General features: G+C 36.8%; 1 protein-coding gene across 2 annotated transcripts in view; it reads left to right on the forward strand.

The window, feature by feature from the left end:
* LOC126705333 (MADS-box protein JOINTLESS-like) overlaps positions 1 to 19,939 on the forward strand; it is a 272,125-nt gene that overhangs the window by 112,594 nt on the left and 139,592 nt on the right. The window contains exon 1 of one of the 2 annotated variants that reach the window (XM_050404269.1): positions 10,620 to 11,018. The exons of the other annotated variant lie outside the window; for it this stretch is intronic. Within the exon in view, the coding sequence (XP_050260226.1) occupies positions 10,837 to 11,018 (182 nt within the window). The 5' untranslated portion in view covers positions 10,620 to 10,836. Of the gene's footprint in view, positions 1 to 10,619; positions 11,019 to 19,939 lie in introns of those variants that run through there. 2 annotated transcript variants of the gene reach the window in all.

The raw sequence follows: 19,939 nt of genomic DNA on the forward strand, positions 1-19,939 counted from the left end.
ATATATATATATATTGTCAAAACTGCATCATATATATATAATTTGGTATTCACCAATCACCATGAAGCAAACTCATCAAAAAACGTTTAACATGTTAAGGCTAGTTAAGATGAATAAAAATCTTTTTTTTTTGATAAGTAACTTAAAGGTATATTGAAAAAACACTGCCCCATACATAGGAAATGTACTAAAAAGGCAAAGACATCAAGAAATCAAAGTACAATGCTCAAGCAACCCAAAAAAGGAAATACAAGAAAGAGAAGGTAAAACCAAACACCATTCGAGAAGAGTAGAAAAGAAAAAAAAACTTAAACTCAAGAATGGACCGTTCACGATCCTCAAAACTTCTCGAATTCCGTTTTCGCTAGATACACCACATCAAACAGTGCGACACAATCCTCCAAACAACTATATTACGATGCCGTCTGAAATTGCAAGACCAGCAATCCAACAAATCCACAACCCTTTGTGGCATCACCCAACAAATACCAAACAAACAAAAGATCATACTCCAAATCTCATATGCAATAGGACAGTGAAGGAGGAGATGATATACAGATTCCCCACACCCTTTGCACTTATAACACCACTTAAGAACAACAAAGTGCCTCTTCCGAAGATTATCAATAGTTAGAATCTTGCCTAAAGCCGCAGTCCAAGAGAAAAAAGCAACCTGAGGAGGAACCTTCGATTGCCACACCATTTTCCAAGGGAAGGGAATGACAGTAGAATGGGATAGAGAATGGTAATACCCACCTTAAAACCTCGACTGCAGGCTGGCTTTCAACAAAGTTTGTCAACACCAACACCCCGAACCTTTGTGGAATAAATTAGGACCAAAAACGAATCCAAAGAAAGCGACTCTTGGTCATTCACTAAGCGACGAAACTGAATGTCCCAAGTAACTCTCTCATTAGCATAGCTCATAAACCTCAGAGACCGAAGCCTCTCTTGTCCTACTAATATTATACAAATCTGGAAACTCCTCTTTAAGAGGACGATCCCTACACCACACATCATCCCAAAACTTCACACGAGAACCATCACCCACATCATATCGAAGGCACTTGGAAAATTTCAACTACCCACTTCTAATGTACTTCCACAAGCAAACACCATAAGCCCCCGACACAGATTTTGTGTACCAACCACCCCACTCATTCCCATACTTTGCCCCAATGACCCTTCTCCAAAAGGCATCATTCTCCCAACCATAACGCCATAACCATTTGGCTAATAAGGCATTATTAAACCTTCTCAAGCACCGAATGCCTAACCCTCCATTCTTCACTGGCCTACAAACCTTAGACCAATTCACTAAGTGAATTTTACGATCATCCCCAATACCAGACCAAAGAAAATCCCTTTGTAACTTCTCTATCCTCTTAGCCACCTTAGCTGGAATAGGGAAAAGAGAAAGAAAATAAGTAGGTAGGCTAGAAAGAGTACTCTTAATAAGGATAACTTTACTCCCCTTGGATAAATACAACCTCTTCCAACTAGCTAGCCTTCCCTCCATCTTCTCCAAGATAGGATTCCAAATAGACTTATCTTTAAAAGAAGCACCCAATGGGAGACCTAAATATTTCAATGGAAGAGCAAACTCCCTACAGCCCAGAATTTCCACTAACTCATGAAAATTAGGCACATCCTCGACTGGAACCAATTCAAACTTTCCTAAATTAATTCTTAGCCTTGACATCTCCTCGAATCTAGAGAGAATCCCACGCAGAGCTGTAATATGAGTGCTGTCAGCGTCACAGAAAACAAGAGTATCATCTGCGAACAATAAATGAGACACCGACATCAAGAAACTAGCTTCATTTCCAACTGTGAAACCCAAAAACTGGCCAGTTGCAGTAGCCGCACCCAACATACGGCTCAAGGCCTCCATGACAATATCAAAGAGAAAATGGGATAAAGGATCACCTTGCCGAAGTCCTCTAGAACTCCCAAAAAAATCAGAAGGATAGCCATTAATCAAAATGGAGAATTTTACAGTTGAAATACAGCACCTGATCCACCTTCTCCACTTTTCACCACACTGTTGTAACAAAAACATGAGAAACTCCCAATTCACATGGTCGTACGCTTTCTCAATGTCCAGCTTGCACAACACCCCCGGAACCTCCGCCTTCGATCGATTGTCTAAACACTTAGAAGCAATAAGGACAGAGTCTAAAATCTGACGACCTTTCACAAAGGCATTCTGAGATTCAAAAATAAGACCGTGAACCACCTTTCGCATTCGATTGGCTAACACCTTAGCAATAATCTTGTACATCCCACCCATCAAGCTAATAGGACGATAGTCTTGTACATCCATAGCATCAAATTTCTTAGGAATGAGACCAAGAAAAGTAGCATTAAGGCTCTTTTCAAATACAGCATGGGCATGGAAAACATGAAACACATTCATAACGTCAGTTTTCACTGTGCTCCAACAAGACTGAAAAAATGCCAATGTAAAGCCATCCGGACCTGGCGCTTTATCCCCTTTGAACTCATTTACCACTCCAAAAACTTCATCCTCATCGAACGATCTGTCCAACCAAGTGGCATCTTCCTCATAAATACTAGAAAAAACAACCTCATCCAAAATAGGTCGGTGAACCACATTCTCCGAGTAAAGCTGCCTATAGAATTGAGTAATACACCCCCAATGATCCCCTGATCCGTAGATAACTCACCATCCACCATAAGTCTATCGATAGTGTTGCTTCTTCTATGTGAATTTGCAATACGATGAAAGAACTTTGTGTTCCTGTCTCCCTCTTTAAGAAAAAGAGCTCTAGATTTCTGCATCCAGCAAATCTCTTCCAACAAAATAGATTTTTCTAACTCTCCATGAATTCGATCATTTTCGCTCCTTTCCTCCACTGTAAGAGCATGAACTTCCTCGATAACTTCCAACACTTTAAGATCCTTCCATAAGTTTTGCACCCTAAGGCCTATATTACCAAACTCCTCCACATTCCATCTCTTCAAATCCAATTTCAGCATCTTTAACTTGTTGGCCAAAGAAAAACTAGGAGTTCCTTGGAAATGATAAGACTCCCAAGATGAACTCACCCTTTCCAAAAAACCCTCATCCTTTAACCACATGTTCTCAAACCTAAAAGGTTTTTTGCCTCCGTGTAAATTCCCGCCCTCAAGAAGGATAGGAAAATGATCCGACATCAACCTAGGAAGACGGCGTTGACAAACAGATGGAAATTTCTCCTCCCAATCTACGGACAAAAGAAACCTGTCCAACCTGAAACTAGCAACAACCTTTCTAGAGTTAGACCAAGTGAAATTCCCCCCAACCAAAGGAAGATCAACAAGGCTTTGCTCGGAAATAAAATCTGAAAACCGAAGCATAGCTGAAGAGAAGTTAGCAATACCAGAACGTTCAGAAGGAAAACGCACTACATTAAAATCACCACCCACACACCAAGGCACATCCCACCAACTATGTAAGCCAGATAACTCTTCCTAAAGAAACCTCCTGTCTCTATAACTATTGGGTCCATAAACACCAGTGAAAGCCCAAACGAAATGATCCGCCACATTTTTGAATTTACACGAGACGGAGAAACAACCCACCACTTCGTCCACCTTATCCACAACCCTGTTGTCCCACATCAGCAAAATCCCACCAGAGGCGCCCATCGAACCTAAATAGAGCCAATCCACATGTTGACACCCCCACAAACTACAAATGGTGCCTCTATTAATTAGCTCCATCTTTGTTTCTTGTAGACAAACAATATCTGCTCTCCACTTTCGGATCAAATTTCTAACCCAAAGCCTTTTATCCTGCTCATTCAACCCTCTCACATTCCAAGAAACAATTCTTAAATTCATTGATGCACAACAACAACCCAATCCCTGCTATCACTCCTGCTCCTTTCTGAATCCTTCTCCTCACCCCACGAGCTCATTAAGCTCTTCAACTCACGATGCCCTTTGAGCCCAGCCTTACCCAACTTCCTCTTAGAATCTACAACAATCATCTGTTGTTTTCTTTGCTCTTCTAAAGCTAGAAGCAGTCCTGTAACTTGTTCTTCGAAACCCTCAAGTGAGGTCCTGACAGATTTTTGGAAAATTTTAATTCTATTAGTTACCCAAAGTGACAGCTTGGTGTTATCAACATCAACCTTGCCCCCAATCTTCTCAGCTGTAGGAAACTTCTTGCCCACAGAATTATCCATCGCCAGAGGTGCCACTTCAAGTGAATCACCGAAAAGATTCCAATCCAATAACTCCTCATCAGAGTTCCACACCTCCTTCTCTGACCCAAAATCAAAAACAACAGAGCCCCCAACACCCTCACCCTCAGCCTTAGAGTCCCAACAAACAATATGTCCCTCATTAACAAGATGAGCCAAACCTGGATTAGGTACACCCTTCGGTGTGAGCTGATCCGACACAGAATCAGGGGAGTGATAAGCGGAGAGCGGGATAACTATTTTCCTCCCATCCCAAAGTTCGAGCATCCAATCCTTAGAATTACCCTAGGTTTTGCTCAAATCCCCAGCAAAGTCATTGATTCTAGGACTAAGATTGTGAGGCGCTATGGTGAACATCAGTTCTGAAATCTCTAAACCCTCTGCATGCTGAACTGACACTACCGATATATTCTCCAAGTTCCCCTCTTCTGACCCCACTCCAATTGCAATCCTCACTGGGTTACTAGAACCCACCTTAAGAGTGGAGGGTGGCGGCTAAAATTCCAAATACCCAAACCCAGGCAACACCTGAAGCGGCACCGAGCGAGAATTTGGAGCCTCAGAAACATTCGCACCAGAAAGAGGCGAAGACCCAAGCCCCGACTCATGACAACTTGAGACATCAGACTGAGAAGAAGCCATACACGGTGGCGGCTGAGAATCCAAAAGCCCAAACCCAGGCAGCACCTGAATTGGCACCGAGCGAGAATTTGGAGCTTCAGAAACATTCATACCAGAAAGAGGCGAAGACCCAAGCCCCAACTCATGAACACCCGAGACATCAAACTGAGAAGAATCCACGCAAGACTATACCGCGAAGTTGCAAGCGAAGGAGGAGATCGCATGTGAAGACCCAATCCCAGGTAGCCGTAACGCTGTATCGGAAGAAGCTGAAGCTCCTGTCTAAGTTACACCAGGAACGATTTTGGAATTAAAATGTTGAGACCCAAACTTGTAACCCAAAGTTTTAAGAGACCCATCATGGGCTTTTGGTTTCCAAGTAGCAAAAGACCGAGGCCCACTACCATTAAGCAGCACAACTTTAAAACTATATGGCTTATTAACTCCAATGGGCTTCACAGCAACTGGGCCCACCTCCTTAATCTCAGAGGATTAACAACTCACTTCGCTACATTCCCATGTTCCACATGCAAGGAGATATCCAGGGACAGAGAAGTATTAACGCTAGGATTTTCAACTTCATTTATGGCCGACGTGACTTCCGCCCCAACATAATGCTTGTCAGTCCCATAAATCCCTCCCCAAGAAATACACGATTTCAAATTTTGAAAACTCAAAGCAGACTCCTTACCTTTTTTCCCCAAACCTCTAGGTGCCTGTCAGATTTTCTCCATCATCCTCACTGGTCTTAAGGTGGCACTCCTGTGCTTCGCACCATTGTTCTGAATTTGTGGAAGGATAGTCTTCCTCAACTGAACTCCAAAACTTTTCCAGCCACTCCCCTGTTTTCCTTCCAGTATGACAATGGAACCCTTCCGACGGCCTTTATCTAACTCAGATACCAACAGAAAAGAGCCATGGGCATTGGACCCCAGCTGCATAATAAGAACGCTATTACCCTCCCTAACCGTTCTCGCAAACTGACCCGGATTTGGCTTAGACAGCAACTCCTCAACGTGAAACAGAATCCTTTTAGCGCACTCCTTACTCAAACACACAGAACAAAGAGAACTCCTACCTCACTCAAGAATATGTAAAGGGAAAAAAGACCCCCCTTCCTCAATAGCAAACTCAAAGGTTTTTGCTTCAATGAAAACAAAAGTAGAACCTCCCACTATAATTTTTTCACTTAAAAAAGCCTATACTAGCATAAAATTAAATTTACAATTCATTTTGAATAAAAATCAAATGTCAATCTTTCTCTTTTTTTTGTTTTGTTTTGTTTTTTTTTTTTTTTTTTTTTTTTTTTTTTTTTTTTTGGGGGTGCTAATGTGAATATCTAGAAGTAGAACTCCTCAAATAATTAATTATCTCCTAGATGTGTGTATGACTCTTCAAGTAATTGATTAATCAATTCTGAATGACTCTTTTTAGTTCCTTTTTCTCACTTTACTCAAAATAGCAACCAAAATATAAATCATGAATAGTACATGAGGTCACTCATATAGCATACTCAAAAATTTTCATGTGTTTCTACTTTCTAGAGAAGTGATCTATTTTTAGTGTTTTAATGCTAGCAGGTTTACGACTGGAAATCTCACCAAACATATTTATTTTTGGTATAACAAGAAAATATGAACATATTATATATTCTGAAATTAATAATTACACTTTCCACTTCTATCTTTGTATAGTTTGATTTATTAATCATATATAGTATATGCGGTAGCATCCTTTGATTTATATTTTTTTCAATCCCAATTCTCAAATTGTTAAATCAAGATATATATCTAAAGCATGTACTTTATTATATTACAGTTTGAATTAATTAAACTCATGAATCAAAAAAAATATAACACTACTTCAAACCTTAGTCTCTTAGCTCAAGTGATATGTATAGTGGTACCCCATTTACTATTACCCCCCCCCCCAAAAAAAAAATAAAATCTTAACTTCAAATTAGTTGAGTGTGACCTTTTATACTAAATGTTAACAATTATTGAAACTTGATGTAAACCACGCTTGAATAAAATAAAAATTTTCCCAATATCTTAAGCTAAATGGATTGTGTTAATGGGTATCGTAAGCAACTTTATGTGCTTCACAACATCTTTTTGTCCTTTTTTTTTTTTTTGGCAGCTTTATAGATTGTGGAGTGAGCTTCATAGAGAGAAAAAAAATATATTAAAATAGATTGTGAGGCCAATTATATAGATATATATATATAATTTTTTTTTTCAATTATCCAATTTTTTTATTGAATGAAATTTACATTAGTCTAACCTTAATAAGCATTGGAACAATATATGTGAAGCATATTGCTTGAGCTAAGACTGGACCATTTTTGTTCCTTTTCTCATTGAAGTCAAAATATCTTATTCGGGGAAAATAAAATAAAATAGTACCTTTTTTTTTATTGTATCTGAAAAGGTACCTGGACCCTTTTGTGGTCCATTTTTATATTTAAGTCATGGGCCCGGTTCTGCAAAAAATGAAAAAAAGTGATGGCCTCAAAAATCTAGGCCCTTTGTGCCCTTTTATTGAGAAAGTTGAGATGTTGACCTCTCCATTGGCCATTCGGCCCCCTACCTATTATTACTGGAACTAAATCTAATATTTGACTAATTTGATTCCAATATTATATATTAGAATAATGTTAGTGATACAGATTATTTTACAAAAAATTTTATAAACTGTTTATATGGTTAGTGATTATTAGCAAATAAAAAAATGATATTAATAGTGAGTCTAAATAAAAACCAATAAGAGGTTGGCCATATCAATATTTTATTAAAATTTTGTAAAATATTTTGTAAAAATACCTGTTTCATATTTTGTAAAAATACCCGTTTCAACATTTTCATTATTTTTTCCTTATTTTGATTTGAAAATGTATCATTTTACTCCCTTGGCATCATCATCATCATTATCATTATTATTATTATTATTATTATTATTATATAAAGGGGTATTCTCCATTTAACACCTTCCAAAACATAGGGTTACAAAGTAAATTCTACGAAAGAGGAAAAAAGTATAGCTTTCTCTTTTTCTGTTTCTCTCTTTGAAAGTTTTAGATGATATAAATGAAATTTCCATTTTGATATATTTAGTAGTATTGTTGGTTTTCTTATAATATTTTTTGGGCCTAAAACTTAGGTAGGTTTTTTTTTTTTTTTGAACATGTCAAAGGATATTATCAAACAGTTAAATCTCCTCATTTTTATAAGAAGTGACATTAAATTATAAAACCTTTTGCCAAGAGCATTGTAGCTCTCAATTGGCAAATACTCTTTTTCCAACTATCAAATTATAAAAATAAAAACAAAAACAAAATGATAAAACCATTTATCTAAACCTATAATGGTTAAATAATTAGCAAAAATACATTAAAAAAAGGAACAATACATTTTAACTTTTCATTAGTAATGATTCAAGGAAATTGACAAAAGACTGAGCAAATATCATTTTAACCCAATCACATTTATGGGGGCCTTAAAACCCTTAATTTTGCCTAATTGTCCCTTTTAAAGGATAATTACAAGAACAATTGAGGAATCATTAGTATTTAATAATCGGATTAATCAAGTGCATGCAACCTTGCAATTATTTTTAGTTCAATTAAATAGGATTATGACGTGTCCTTGATTTTAAATTGAATCCTCATGGTACCAAATAAATCAATTGTTCATACTCACATATGATCAGACTCAACCTTGTGGATGCATCTTAATAGTTAAAACTTGATTTCATGATATCTTTTAGTCCAATGGTTTCGATTGTAGCCTGTGACCTGTAGTTTTGATTATTAAGATTTAAAGATTTATGTTATATGAAGCGAATGAAATTATGGTCAAACGTTACGATTTTACCTCTAAGATGTAAAATTACCCTTTTGTCTCCAAACAAGGTTAAATACAAGTTGTAAAATTAGATGTCTACAAAAGTGTAAGAACAAAACCTTTGTTTGTTTTCTCATTATTACTTGAGATAATTGTTAGCATAACCATGTTCAATATAATTTATAAATGTCCAACCCTAATGAAATTGTGATTCTATTTAAATAAATACAAATAACCTTATAGTTTATTAAATAAATTATTTACTTTAAAAATAATAATTTTATTTATAGATATTTAAAAAATTTAACTAAGATTTAAGATGTAAGAAGTCAAGCAACTTTGCCATTTCATATATATAAGATCGTTTTTTATAAAATTTTTAAGGATTAAAAAAATATAGTAAGAAATATTCAAGATTTTTTTAAAATTTTGGGTTGCCCTCCCCACCCTGGCCCCTTTGATCCTCTGCCACTATATCCACCTATGATATTGTCCAATTACAATTTCATTTTACAACCTTTCAATTATTACATTTTACCCATAAGATGACTAAGATGAAATCAATAGAATCCCATACAAATTAGAGTTTTAGATTTTATTTTAAAAATTTTAGGGGTGAAAATGTAGTAATTGAAAAGTTTGTGAGACTAAGTTGTGATACATGCAAACCAAAAGGGAATAAATAATTTGTTCACAAAATGCAAATTGGTTTCATTTTAGTCCAAATTATAGGGCGTTAAAATATGATAATAAAAACTTTATGACCTAAATTATAATAAGGCCAAACCATATATAAATAAACGGCAGTTTTCCAATTTCTGTTGAACCCTTTAGTCTCATGCCTTTGTAAAGCAATTTCATCAAAAATGAAAATCACGCTGCATCCAATTTTTAAAAGGAAAGTGGAACAGTTGTAACATTGAATTAAGTTTTATTATTATTTTTTTAGAAACATCATTGAATTATTAAGTTAATACCAGCCTTGGTTCAAGGATGAAACTAAAACCTAAAAATTATTTAGAAACAATATTAATTTGTTCTTAACTTTATTTAGCATCTTCATATAAAATAAATAAATAAATAAATAACTTTTCTCTTTATGTTTAGCTGTAAATAACCTTGTCTTGAACTTTATTTTAGTCTCTCTAGTTTTCAAATTCAACTGCACACCACCTAACTAGAGTTTTTTATTTTTATATATACAGGATTTGAATTCAAGCTCTCTTCTATGTAAGAATTGGGTAATATTACCTATTAATAAATATCTTTAATATATAATTCATAATAATAATAAATTCAATGTTAAAATTAAATTGGTGTGGTTTCATGCTACACAACAGTTTTTTTTTTTTTTTTTTTTTGGTTGTGGTTGTTGTTGAGAAACAACAGTTTTGTTTGTCAAAGCACTAACATTGGGGGTGTAAATCCCTTCGATTACTATTTTAGCAACAAACAAGGTAAAAAACAGCTACATCTGGGTTTTTTTTTTTTTTTTTTTTTTACCAATAATAGCTCACAATGTAAAAAAAACAAAGAAGATTATTTTATTTGCAAATATCTAATGGTGTGTTAGAGAGATGAGAGATTTATAATATTTTATAGTGTAATTATATTATTTAATTGTGTTGGTTGTAAAAATAAAAATCAGAATATTGCGTAAGTTGTAAAATAGGATAGAAAAAAGATAAAATAAGGTTTTATAGTGTAAAATAGAAATTAGTATGTATCTCCGAATACCGATGCTCTTATTTGGACTGTTTAGACCTATAGGGTACACCCCTTGCTCAGATTTTATTTTATTTTTCCATCATTGGTAAAGTAAGTGCAGCTATTTTTTTATGAAAAAAAAAAAAAAAAAAAAAAAAAAAAAAAAAAAAAAAAACAAGTGCAGTTTGATTAAACTTCTATGCGAGACAAGATTCCTCTTCCGTACAATAATACAGAGCTTTCATTTTATTTCTCTTTACCAACCCGTAATCCGTAACATTTATTTTATTTATTGTGTAATTTATTTTTGTACTATTCTCTACCTGTCTCTTTTGTTCTCTCTCTCTCTGAGCTTTGTATGCAAATAGTTTCTATTTCTGGAATACAAAGTTGGGCTAATAATTTGGTTTGAACTTTGAAGTAAAGGGTCTGATAACCTAATATCTGGGAAAATGACGAGGAGGAAAATTCAGATTAAGAAGGTTGACAACACGACGGCAAGGCAGGTGACATTCTCAAAGAGGAGGAGAGGACTTTTTAAGAAAGCTTTTGAGCTCTCTACTCTCTGCGATGCTGAAATTGGTCTCATGGTCTTTTCTGCGACAGGAAAGCTCTTTGAATTCGCCAGCTCAAGGTTTCAATCTCTTTCTCACACTTCTTTCTACTTATAGAAAAACCCTTTTATTTTCTCATTTTTTTGACTAAGAGAAAAACCCTTTTTTCTATCTATAGAAAAATATGTCGTCCATTCCTTGATCGCTTTGTTCATGCATTCACTATGATTTTATGATTTCTAAGGTGTGTGTGTGAGAGAGTGAGAGACCCAACTGCTCAAAATAAAGATCCTTTAAACAAAAATACTGAACAAACCGAATAAGTGATTTAAAAAATAGTACTATGTAACATCTAATCAAGAAAAGATAAAGTACTGCAAAATCTTATGGTTTATGTCTAAAGAAAAGGGAAAGGAAAAAGAAAAAAAGAAAGAAAAAAAAAAAAAAAAAAAAAAAAAGGAAAGAAAAATAAACAGTTTTTTTTTTGGTAAACCAAATAATAACAGCTTTCAATTCTTACCCTGAAGGGTTTAACGTATATATGTAGCTGCTGCTTGTTTTGCAGTTCTATAAGCGGGTTATTTTGTCTTTGAATATTGCTAGTTATTGCCTATTAATTAGCTTATAATCTAATGTTTTATTTACCCTGAGTTTTAGAGTTGCACTTGCTTATTGTAAAACTTCAATAGTTCAATTAGCCGCTTCAACTCTGCCTTTAGTGTTTGTTTTCTCAACTCTGACTAATCTATTCACAGCATTACTGTAAGAATTTCTTCATAAAATATCATGCAAATCTCAATGAAATTATATGACTCTAGCTTAGGAGCAATGTTAGAGATTATAATTTTTTGTTTAGAGTAACGTATATCAGTTGAAACACTTTTGGTTATGCATACATAAAATCGAATGCTAAAGATTCCAACACAAAAGTGAGCCCTGATCTCGTTAAATAAATTATCTTCCTATCTTCTATAGTAATATCACATATGTACGTGTTAAATCCACTTAGTTGTAGTGTTCTTCCACTAGCAAATAACACCATTAGGCTTACATTGCAAGTGTATGATGAAAGTTCAAAGAGTGTGCAATATACAAATTGAAATGGTCAAGTAGTCTTGATTGAGAAAAATGAAAGAAATTACTTTACTATAAATGAAATATATAAGCATTACAAGAACTATGACAACAACAAAAATAACTAAGCCTTACTTTAAAGTTTAGAATCGGTTATGGATCCTCAAAAGTAACTAAGCCTTATTCTCAAAATTTAAACCTAGTTAGGGTTGTTGGAAAAATATTGGTGGGTGTTTCATCACCTGCACTCTCAAACACTCATGCACTACTCAAAGAAAGTGATTCACACTCACAAAACACACACACACACACACACACATAGAGAGAGAGAGAGAGAGAGAGAGAGAGAGTAAAAAAACTCTTAAATAATTGTATTTCTCTTTTTTCACACTTTTTAAAAATTGACGGATGCATGAGGTATATATACTCCATGTCCAACCATAACTTTCCCTGTGTTTACGCAAACTTGCCTTATTATTTTATGTATCTTTAAGTCTTCAACTAACTCATTTTCATAAATAAAATAGATTTTCATAACATAAATTATGTCTAACTTTCAACACCTCCTCTTAAACTTAATTTTTGATCCCCACAAATTAGGCTCTCATCTTGTAGAAGGTGTCATAGTTTAGTGGCTTGGTGAAGATATTTGCCCCCTAATCATGTGACTTCACAAACTCAGGTGGAATTTCCTTTCTAGCAATACATCCTCAAATAAAATGATACTAGGTATCCATGTGCTAGCTTTGGTCATGAAAGACTAGGTTCTTTACAAGAGCTAGTGTTAACTTATTGTCCACAAATATCCACATAGCTTTTGCTTGCAACATTTGCAACTCCTTCAACAAATTTCTAAGCCAATTGCATGACAAATACTAGAGGTAGTAGCAACATACAGTCACAATTGGTTGCTTCTTGGATGTCCATGCAAATGCAATATCATCCATATAGAATACAAACCTACTATCACTCTTTCTATCATCAATGTCCCCAGCCTAATCATTATTGTTGTAGCCAACAAGTTTAAACTCTTTAGAGGGTGAATACAATAGTCCAAAATCTAGTGTATCTTTTATATAGCGAAGAATTCTCTTGGTTGTCTTCAAATGAGTCATAGTTGGTACTTCTATGTTGCAACTAAGAAGTCCAGTGCCAAAGAGAATGTTTGGTCTTGTGCATATTAGCTACCTTAGACTTCCAACCAAACTCTTGAAGAATGTTTGATTTACCCTCTCTTTATTGTCGTGCTTTAACAACTTCACTCCACATTCCACAAGAGCACTAACTAGTTTGTAATTTGACATCTAAAATTTCTTGAGGATCTCATGTTAAGAGTCTCATATTTGTTCTAATATCCTAATACTTCTTATAGCTCCATCCCTTCAATTAGTACTTAGTCCCAAGATAGGATTGAGTTAGTTAGTTAATTACACACGTTGGGATTAGAACAGAGTTAGTTAGAGGTCTTGGCATATGTAACACTATAATCATATGGGTTAATTGGTGAGAGCACATGCTATATTAATAAGTCAATAGGATTAAGCCATGTGTGGCCAACAAGATAAGAGCTTGGATTTTATAAATACTTGCATGTTACCTTAATCTGAAACAATAAAATAAAATTAAAAAAAAAAAAAAAAAAACCAATTTCTTGCTTAGTGCATTTCCTTTCTCTCTTAATATTTCTTTACGGAGAGAGACTACCTCAAATTAATTAAACTAACTCGCATTTCCTATCCATTTCCATACACTTCCCACCCATCTCCTGTAGGAACCATCAGGGTCCTAACAAATGGTATCAGAGTCGTTGATCTTGAAATGACCAAATTTGTTGCAACTTATCAAGCTTTCATTGAGTTTACATTCAAAGGTGGAGATTCTTTTTGGTGGCTTCTCAAGCTCTATGAATTCTTTGCTCTAGAAAACACGCCACCACATCTTATATTTTTCACTGCCTCTTATTACATGTAAGGAGAGGTGTGGGAATATTTTCAAGATGTGCAGGCATCAGGATTGTGTACAAACTGGGTGGATTTCATATACGCTACAAGACAGGTTTTGAACACCGATCCTTGATGCATCAAAGGAGATTATCAACCAAGAATCCAAGATGCAAAAGCCTATGAATTTCATGCTGGAGGACTCAGAACCAATTCTTAATACACCAATAAAGGTTGCCACTCAAGACTTTACGATTTAAGAATCAGAAATCCAAGTGTCAGTGATTCAATAATCAAAGATGCAAGAGCCAACAATTCCAATGGTTCAAGAATCAAATGAGGGCTCAAGGATTCAAGAACATCCCAAGGTCTAAAGAAACAATAAGACCTTGAAGATCGAAGAACCATTGAAGGCTCAAGAATTTGAGCAGATTTTGAAAGTACATGAGTCCACTAGTCAAAGAGAAGTGTATGAATATGTTGATCAAGATGTCACTAAGATATTGGTCCATTGTAAGATTTCCTTTGATGATGATGAAGAACATAACAACACCTTGTGGGTTGTTTTGAAAGGGAGGGGAATGTTAGGAATCTCATATCTGTTGTTGATGCAGCCACCCTCTATCCTTAGGACTGACAACCAGCTAGCCAACCTTTCTGGCCTCTTAGGACTGCCAGCAGCCCTTTATTTTGACTTCTCATATTTGCCATGTACCCCTCCTCTACCATTAGGACTGACAACCAGCCAGCCAATCTTTCTAACCTCTTAGGACTGCCAGCAGCTCCTTATTTTGACTTCTCATATCTGCTATGTATCCTCATTAATTACAGCTTTGACTTATGTAACTATTAGCTACTTTATTTCCTAATAGTTAAAGATTATAAATAGGCTAGTTATGTAAGAGTAAAATCAGTTTTTGATGTGAATATAATTCAGTTTCAGACCTGGACAGAAACTTGTTTCTCCAGCTTCTCTGTAATTCCAGCTTTAATTCTTAATTTTAATGCAATTCTAGTTCAAGTTCTCAATCAATTGATCTTGATTTCCATCATTTGGTATCAGAGCACAGATCTGGTCCTCTTTTTTTCCTACCACTTTGATCATTTGAGCCCTAGATTTCCTTGTGTTTCTTTTTTTTCTCCCCTCATTCAAGATCCTAGAATTTAGATCTAGGTTCCTTGTGACAATCAAATCTGTGGCTGTTGCAAATATCACAGATTTGATCACTTGTGTTGTTACTTCTATTTACAATTTTTTTCAAAGATTGTGAAGCTTCTAATGGCTCAAGGAAGGAGAAGAAGGAGAGGCGGAATAAGGGGAAATCAAATGAATGTTGGGGAAGGAGTTGAAGCTAACCCTCCAATTTTTTCAAAGATTGTGAAGCTTCTAATGGCTCAAGGAAGGAGAGGAAGGAGAGGCGGAATAAGGGGGAATCAAATGAATGTTGGGGAAGGAGTTGAAGCCAACCCTCCAGTGGGGAGGAATGTTGGACGGAATCAAAACATAGAGAGAGAAGACACGATTGCTGAATTAAGGAGACAAGTTGCAGCACTTACGGAGGTGGTGCAGTGTATGCAGCCTCCTCATGAGACTACCGATGAGTCCGATGACTCTCATTCTCATTTTGAGAACCCTTTTGGAGCTCCTCCAAGGGGTAGGCCTTATGTGGAAAGAAATGAGCCAAGGCTTGACTACAACTTCAAGGTTGAAATTCCAGAATTTCAAGGGAGTCTCAAACCAGGAGACTTTGTAGATTGGCTTAACACTGTTGAAAGGGTGTTTGATTATTATGAAGTTATAGATGAAAAGAAAGTGAAGCTAGTCGCTATTCGCCTTAAAGGGAGAGCTTCCGCTTGGTGGGAACAATTGCAAATTTCTCGCCAAAGAAGTGGTAAAATCAAGATCAAGAGTTGGGAGAAGATGAAGAAAAATCTCCGTGAGCAATTTCTTCCTTTCAACTACACCCAATCACTCTACAAAGACCTACACAACCTTAAGCAAGAGGGAAGTGTAGAGGAGTATACGGAGGCGTTTCACCAACTTGTAGTAAGGGTAGATTTGAATGAAAGTGAAGAACAAATGGTTGCAAGGTACTTGAGTGGATTGAAGCCATCCATCCAAGATGTCCTTAGTCTTCAATCATTGTGGAACGTGTCAGAAGCCTACAACCAGGCTTTACTGGTAGAGAAGCAACAAACTAGGCCAGCTTTAAGGTCTGGACAGTGGGGTTCCAGGTCTGGGCAGGGGATTTCTAGCCAATATAAGGTTGGGAATTCAAGTACAAATGGGGGAGGAGAAACTTCTGGGGTTGAACAGCGACCAGCAGGTTCTAAATCTGCTATTACAGCCCCAAAACAGTCCCAAACAGCCACTGTTGGCGGGGCTAGACAGCAACAGGTGGGTACTTTCAAATGTTTCAAGTGTGGAGAGCCGGGGCATCGATCTTCGGATTGTAGGAAGAAGGCTCTTATGTTGGAGGAAGTAAAAGAGCTTGAACATGAAGATGGAGAACCCATCTTTGATCAACCTTGAAATGAGTTTGGTGGTGATTTTGAAGAAGAAGAGGGCTTGACACTTGTGATGAGAAAGACTCTTCTTGCTCCTAAATTCAATTCCGAAGAAGATTGGTTGAGAACCAATATTTTTTATACAACTTGCAGCATTGGAGGAAGAGTTTGTAATATAATCATCGATGGGGGAAGTTGTGAAAATATGGTCTCTCTGGAGGTGGTTGATAAGTTGAGGCTTGCCACTCAAGATCACCCACATCCCTTCAAACTTTCTTGGTTCAAGAAGGGTAATGAGGTGAAAGTAACGAAGCGTTGCTTGATGCCATTTTCTATCCGGAAGAAATATTTTGATGAAGTTTGGTGTGATGTAGTACCAATGGATGCATGCCATATCCTTCTTGGAAGACCTTGGCAATATGATCGCCAAACGATGCATGATGGGAAGCAAAGACAATCAGCAATTTACTTTGCTGCCAATGAAGGAAAAGGTGACTTCTAAATCCTCTACAACCTCTTTACTCGCTTCTAAAAGCTTCATTCAAGAAAGTCAAGATAGTGGCTACATTTTCGCATTAATTCTAGTCAACACAGTGGCTGGAACTGATGTTCCTAGTGCTGTCACTAAGTTATTACAGCAATATGGTGATGTTTTTCCCCATGAGTTACCTCCTAACTTGCCTCCTATGCGAGACATTCAACATGCCATTGATTTGGTACCGGGTGCACCCCTTCCAAAGAAGGCAGCATATCGTATGGCTCCAAAGGAGAAGGAAGAATTGCAAAAACAGGTTCAAGAGCTTCTTGATAGAGGCTACATTCGGGCTAGTATTAGCCCTTGTGCAGTACCCGCTCTCTTGACACCTAAGAAGGATGGCTCTTGGAGGATGTGTGTGGATAGTAGAGCTATCAACAAGATCACAATCAAGTATCGTTTTCCAATTCCTAGATTGGATGACATGCTAGATTGCTTGGCAGGTGCAAAGGTGTTTTCCAAGATTGATTTGCGAAGTGGGTATCATCAAATTAGAATTCGCCCAGGAGATGAATGGAAGACGGCCTTCAAGACACATCATGGATTATTTTAATGGCATGTTATGCCATTTGGTTTGACAAAAGCAGGAGATGAATGGAAGACGGCCTTCAAGACACATCATGGATTATTTTAATGGCATGTTATGCCATTTGGTTTGACAAATGCACCTAGCACTTTCATGAGGGTGATGACACAAATGTTGCAACCACTATTGGGGGTTTGTGTTGTGGTGTATTTTGATGATATTTTGGTGTATAGCCGCTGTTTGGAGGATCACTTGGTGCATTTACAGCTTGTGCTTGACATTTTGAGGAGAGAAGTTTTATGGTAACATGAAAAAGTGTTGCTTTGGAATGGATCAAGTGGTGTTCTTGGGGTATGTTGTCTCTTCCAGAGAAGTGTTCATGGATGAAAACAAGGTTAAGGCAATTGTTGATTTGCATACACCTTCTAGTGTGCATGAGGTGAGAAGTTTCCATGGTCTTGCTACCTTTTATAGAAGGTTTATTAGCAATTTTAGCACCATTGCAGCACCTCTCACCAATTGTCTCAAACAAAAGTCCTTTGTTTGGACTGATGAAGCCCAAGAAAGCTTCCAACTTTTGAAGAGGAAGTTAACCGAAGCTCCTATCCTTGCCTTGCCCAATTTTGACAAGATATTTGAGCTTAATTGTGATGCATCAGGAGTGGGAATTGGGGGTGTCCTTAGCCAAGAAGGGCAGCCCATAGCATTCTTTAGTGAGAAGTTGAATGAAGCAAAACTTGGGTATTCTACCTATGACAAGGAATTCTATGCTATTGTTCAAGCCATCAAGCATTGGAGTTACTATTTGGCTTACAAGGAGTTTATTCTACACACCGATCATGAGGCTTTGAAATATCTCAATAGCCAATCTAATGTGAACAAGAGACATGCTAAGTGGGTAAGCTTTTTGCAGCAACTCACTTTCTTATTGAAACATCAGTCAAGAATTCTCAACAAAGTGGCTGATGGGTTGTGTAGGAGGACTAATTTCTTGGTGGAAATGCAAGCTAAGGTTTCTGGTTTTGAAGTTTTCAAGGAGAATTACCAAGATGACCCACATTTTGGTGATTTATACCAACAATTGCAGCAGGGATAGCAACCTACCACGTCTGACTTTTGGTTGAAGGATGGATTTCTTTTCAAAGGACTAAAATTATGTGTGCCTAAATGTTCTCTAAGGGAGTTGATGATTGTTGAACAACATAATTTGGGGCATTTTGGCAAATCAAAGACTCTAGAATTCCTTAAACAAGACTACTTTTGGCCGGGAATGACTAAAGATGTTGAGCGGCATGTTCAAAGGTGCCAAGTTTGTCAAAAAGGAAAGGGTACAACCACTAATGCAGGTCTGTATTTACCCCTTCCAGTGCCTAATAAACCATGGGAATATATTAGTATGGATTTTGTTCTTGGCCTTCCACCTACACAACGAAAGAGTGATTCAATCATGGTGGTAGTGGATCGTTTCTCCAAGATGGCTCACTTTATCCCATGCAAGAAGACTTCGGATGCTTCCATTGTGGCTGCTTTATTTTTCAAAGAAGTCTACAAGCTTCATGGTGTACCCCTATGTTTCCGACAAGGATGCTAAATTTCTTGCTCATTTTTGGCGAACTCTATGGCGCAAGATAGGAACTGAATTGAGCTTTAGCACTTCTTTCCACCCTCAAACAGATGGTCAAACTGAAGTTGTCAACCAAAGTCTTGGAAATCTCTTGAGATGCTTGATTGGAGAAAATCCTAGAAATTGGGAAAGTATCCTTCCCTTGGCTGAATTTGCTTACAACTCTTCTCTTAATCGAACTATTAACACATATCCTTTTGAAGTTGTGTATGGGAATAAACCTTTGAGTGTCTTAGATTTGGCACTCTTGCCACTTTCAAAGAAGGAGAATGTAAGAGCAACAGAAATGACAGATTTTATGCAATCTGTCCATGCACAAGTCAAGGAGAGAATTGAACATTCCAATGCAAACTACAAGGTTGCTCCTGATATTCACCGAAGGAGACTAATTTTCAAGGAAGGGGATCTTGTATGGGTGATTTTGACTAAAGAAAGGTGTCCTCATGGCTCCTATTCCAAGTTGGGAGCAAGGAAAGTAGGTCCATGCAAAGTATTGACTAAAATCAATGACAATGCCTACACAGTCCAACTACCCCCTCACTTAAACATCTCTAATGTCTTCAATGTGAAGCATTTGAAGCCTTATTTTCCAACTGAAACTTGAGGGCAAGTTTCCTTTATGGAGGGGAGTATGATGCAGCCACCCTCTATCCTTAGGACTGACAACCAGCCAGCCAACCTTTCTGGCCTCTTAGGACTGCCAGCAGCCCCTTATTTTGACTTCTCATATTTTCCATGTACCCCTCCTCTACCATTAGGACTGACAACCAGCCAGCCAACCTTTTTGACCTCTT

The sequence above is a fragment of the Quercus robur genome, chromosome 11 (assembly GCF_932294415.1).
Source record: "Quercus robur chromosome 11, dhQueRobu3.1, whole genome shotgun sequence".
NCBI classification, from domain to species: Eukaryota; Viridiplantae; Streptophyta; class Magnoliopsida; order Fagales; family Fagaceae; genus Quercus; species Quercus robur.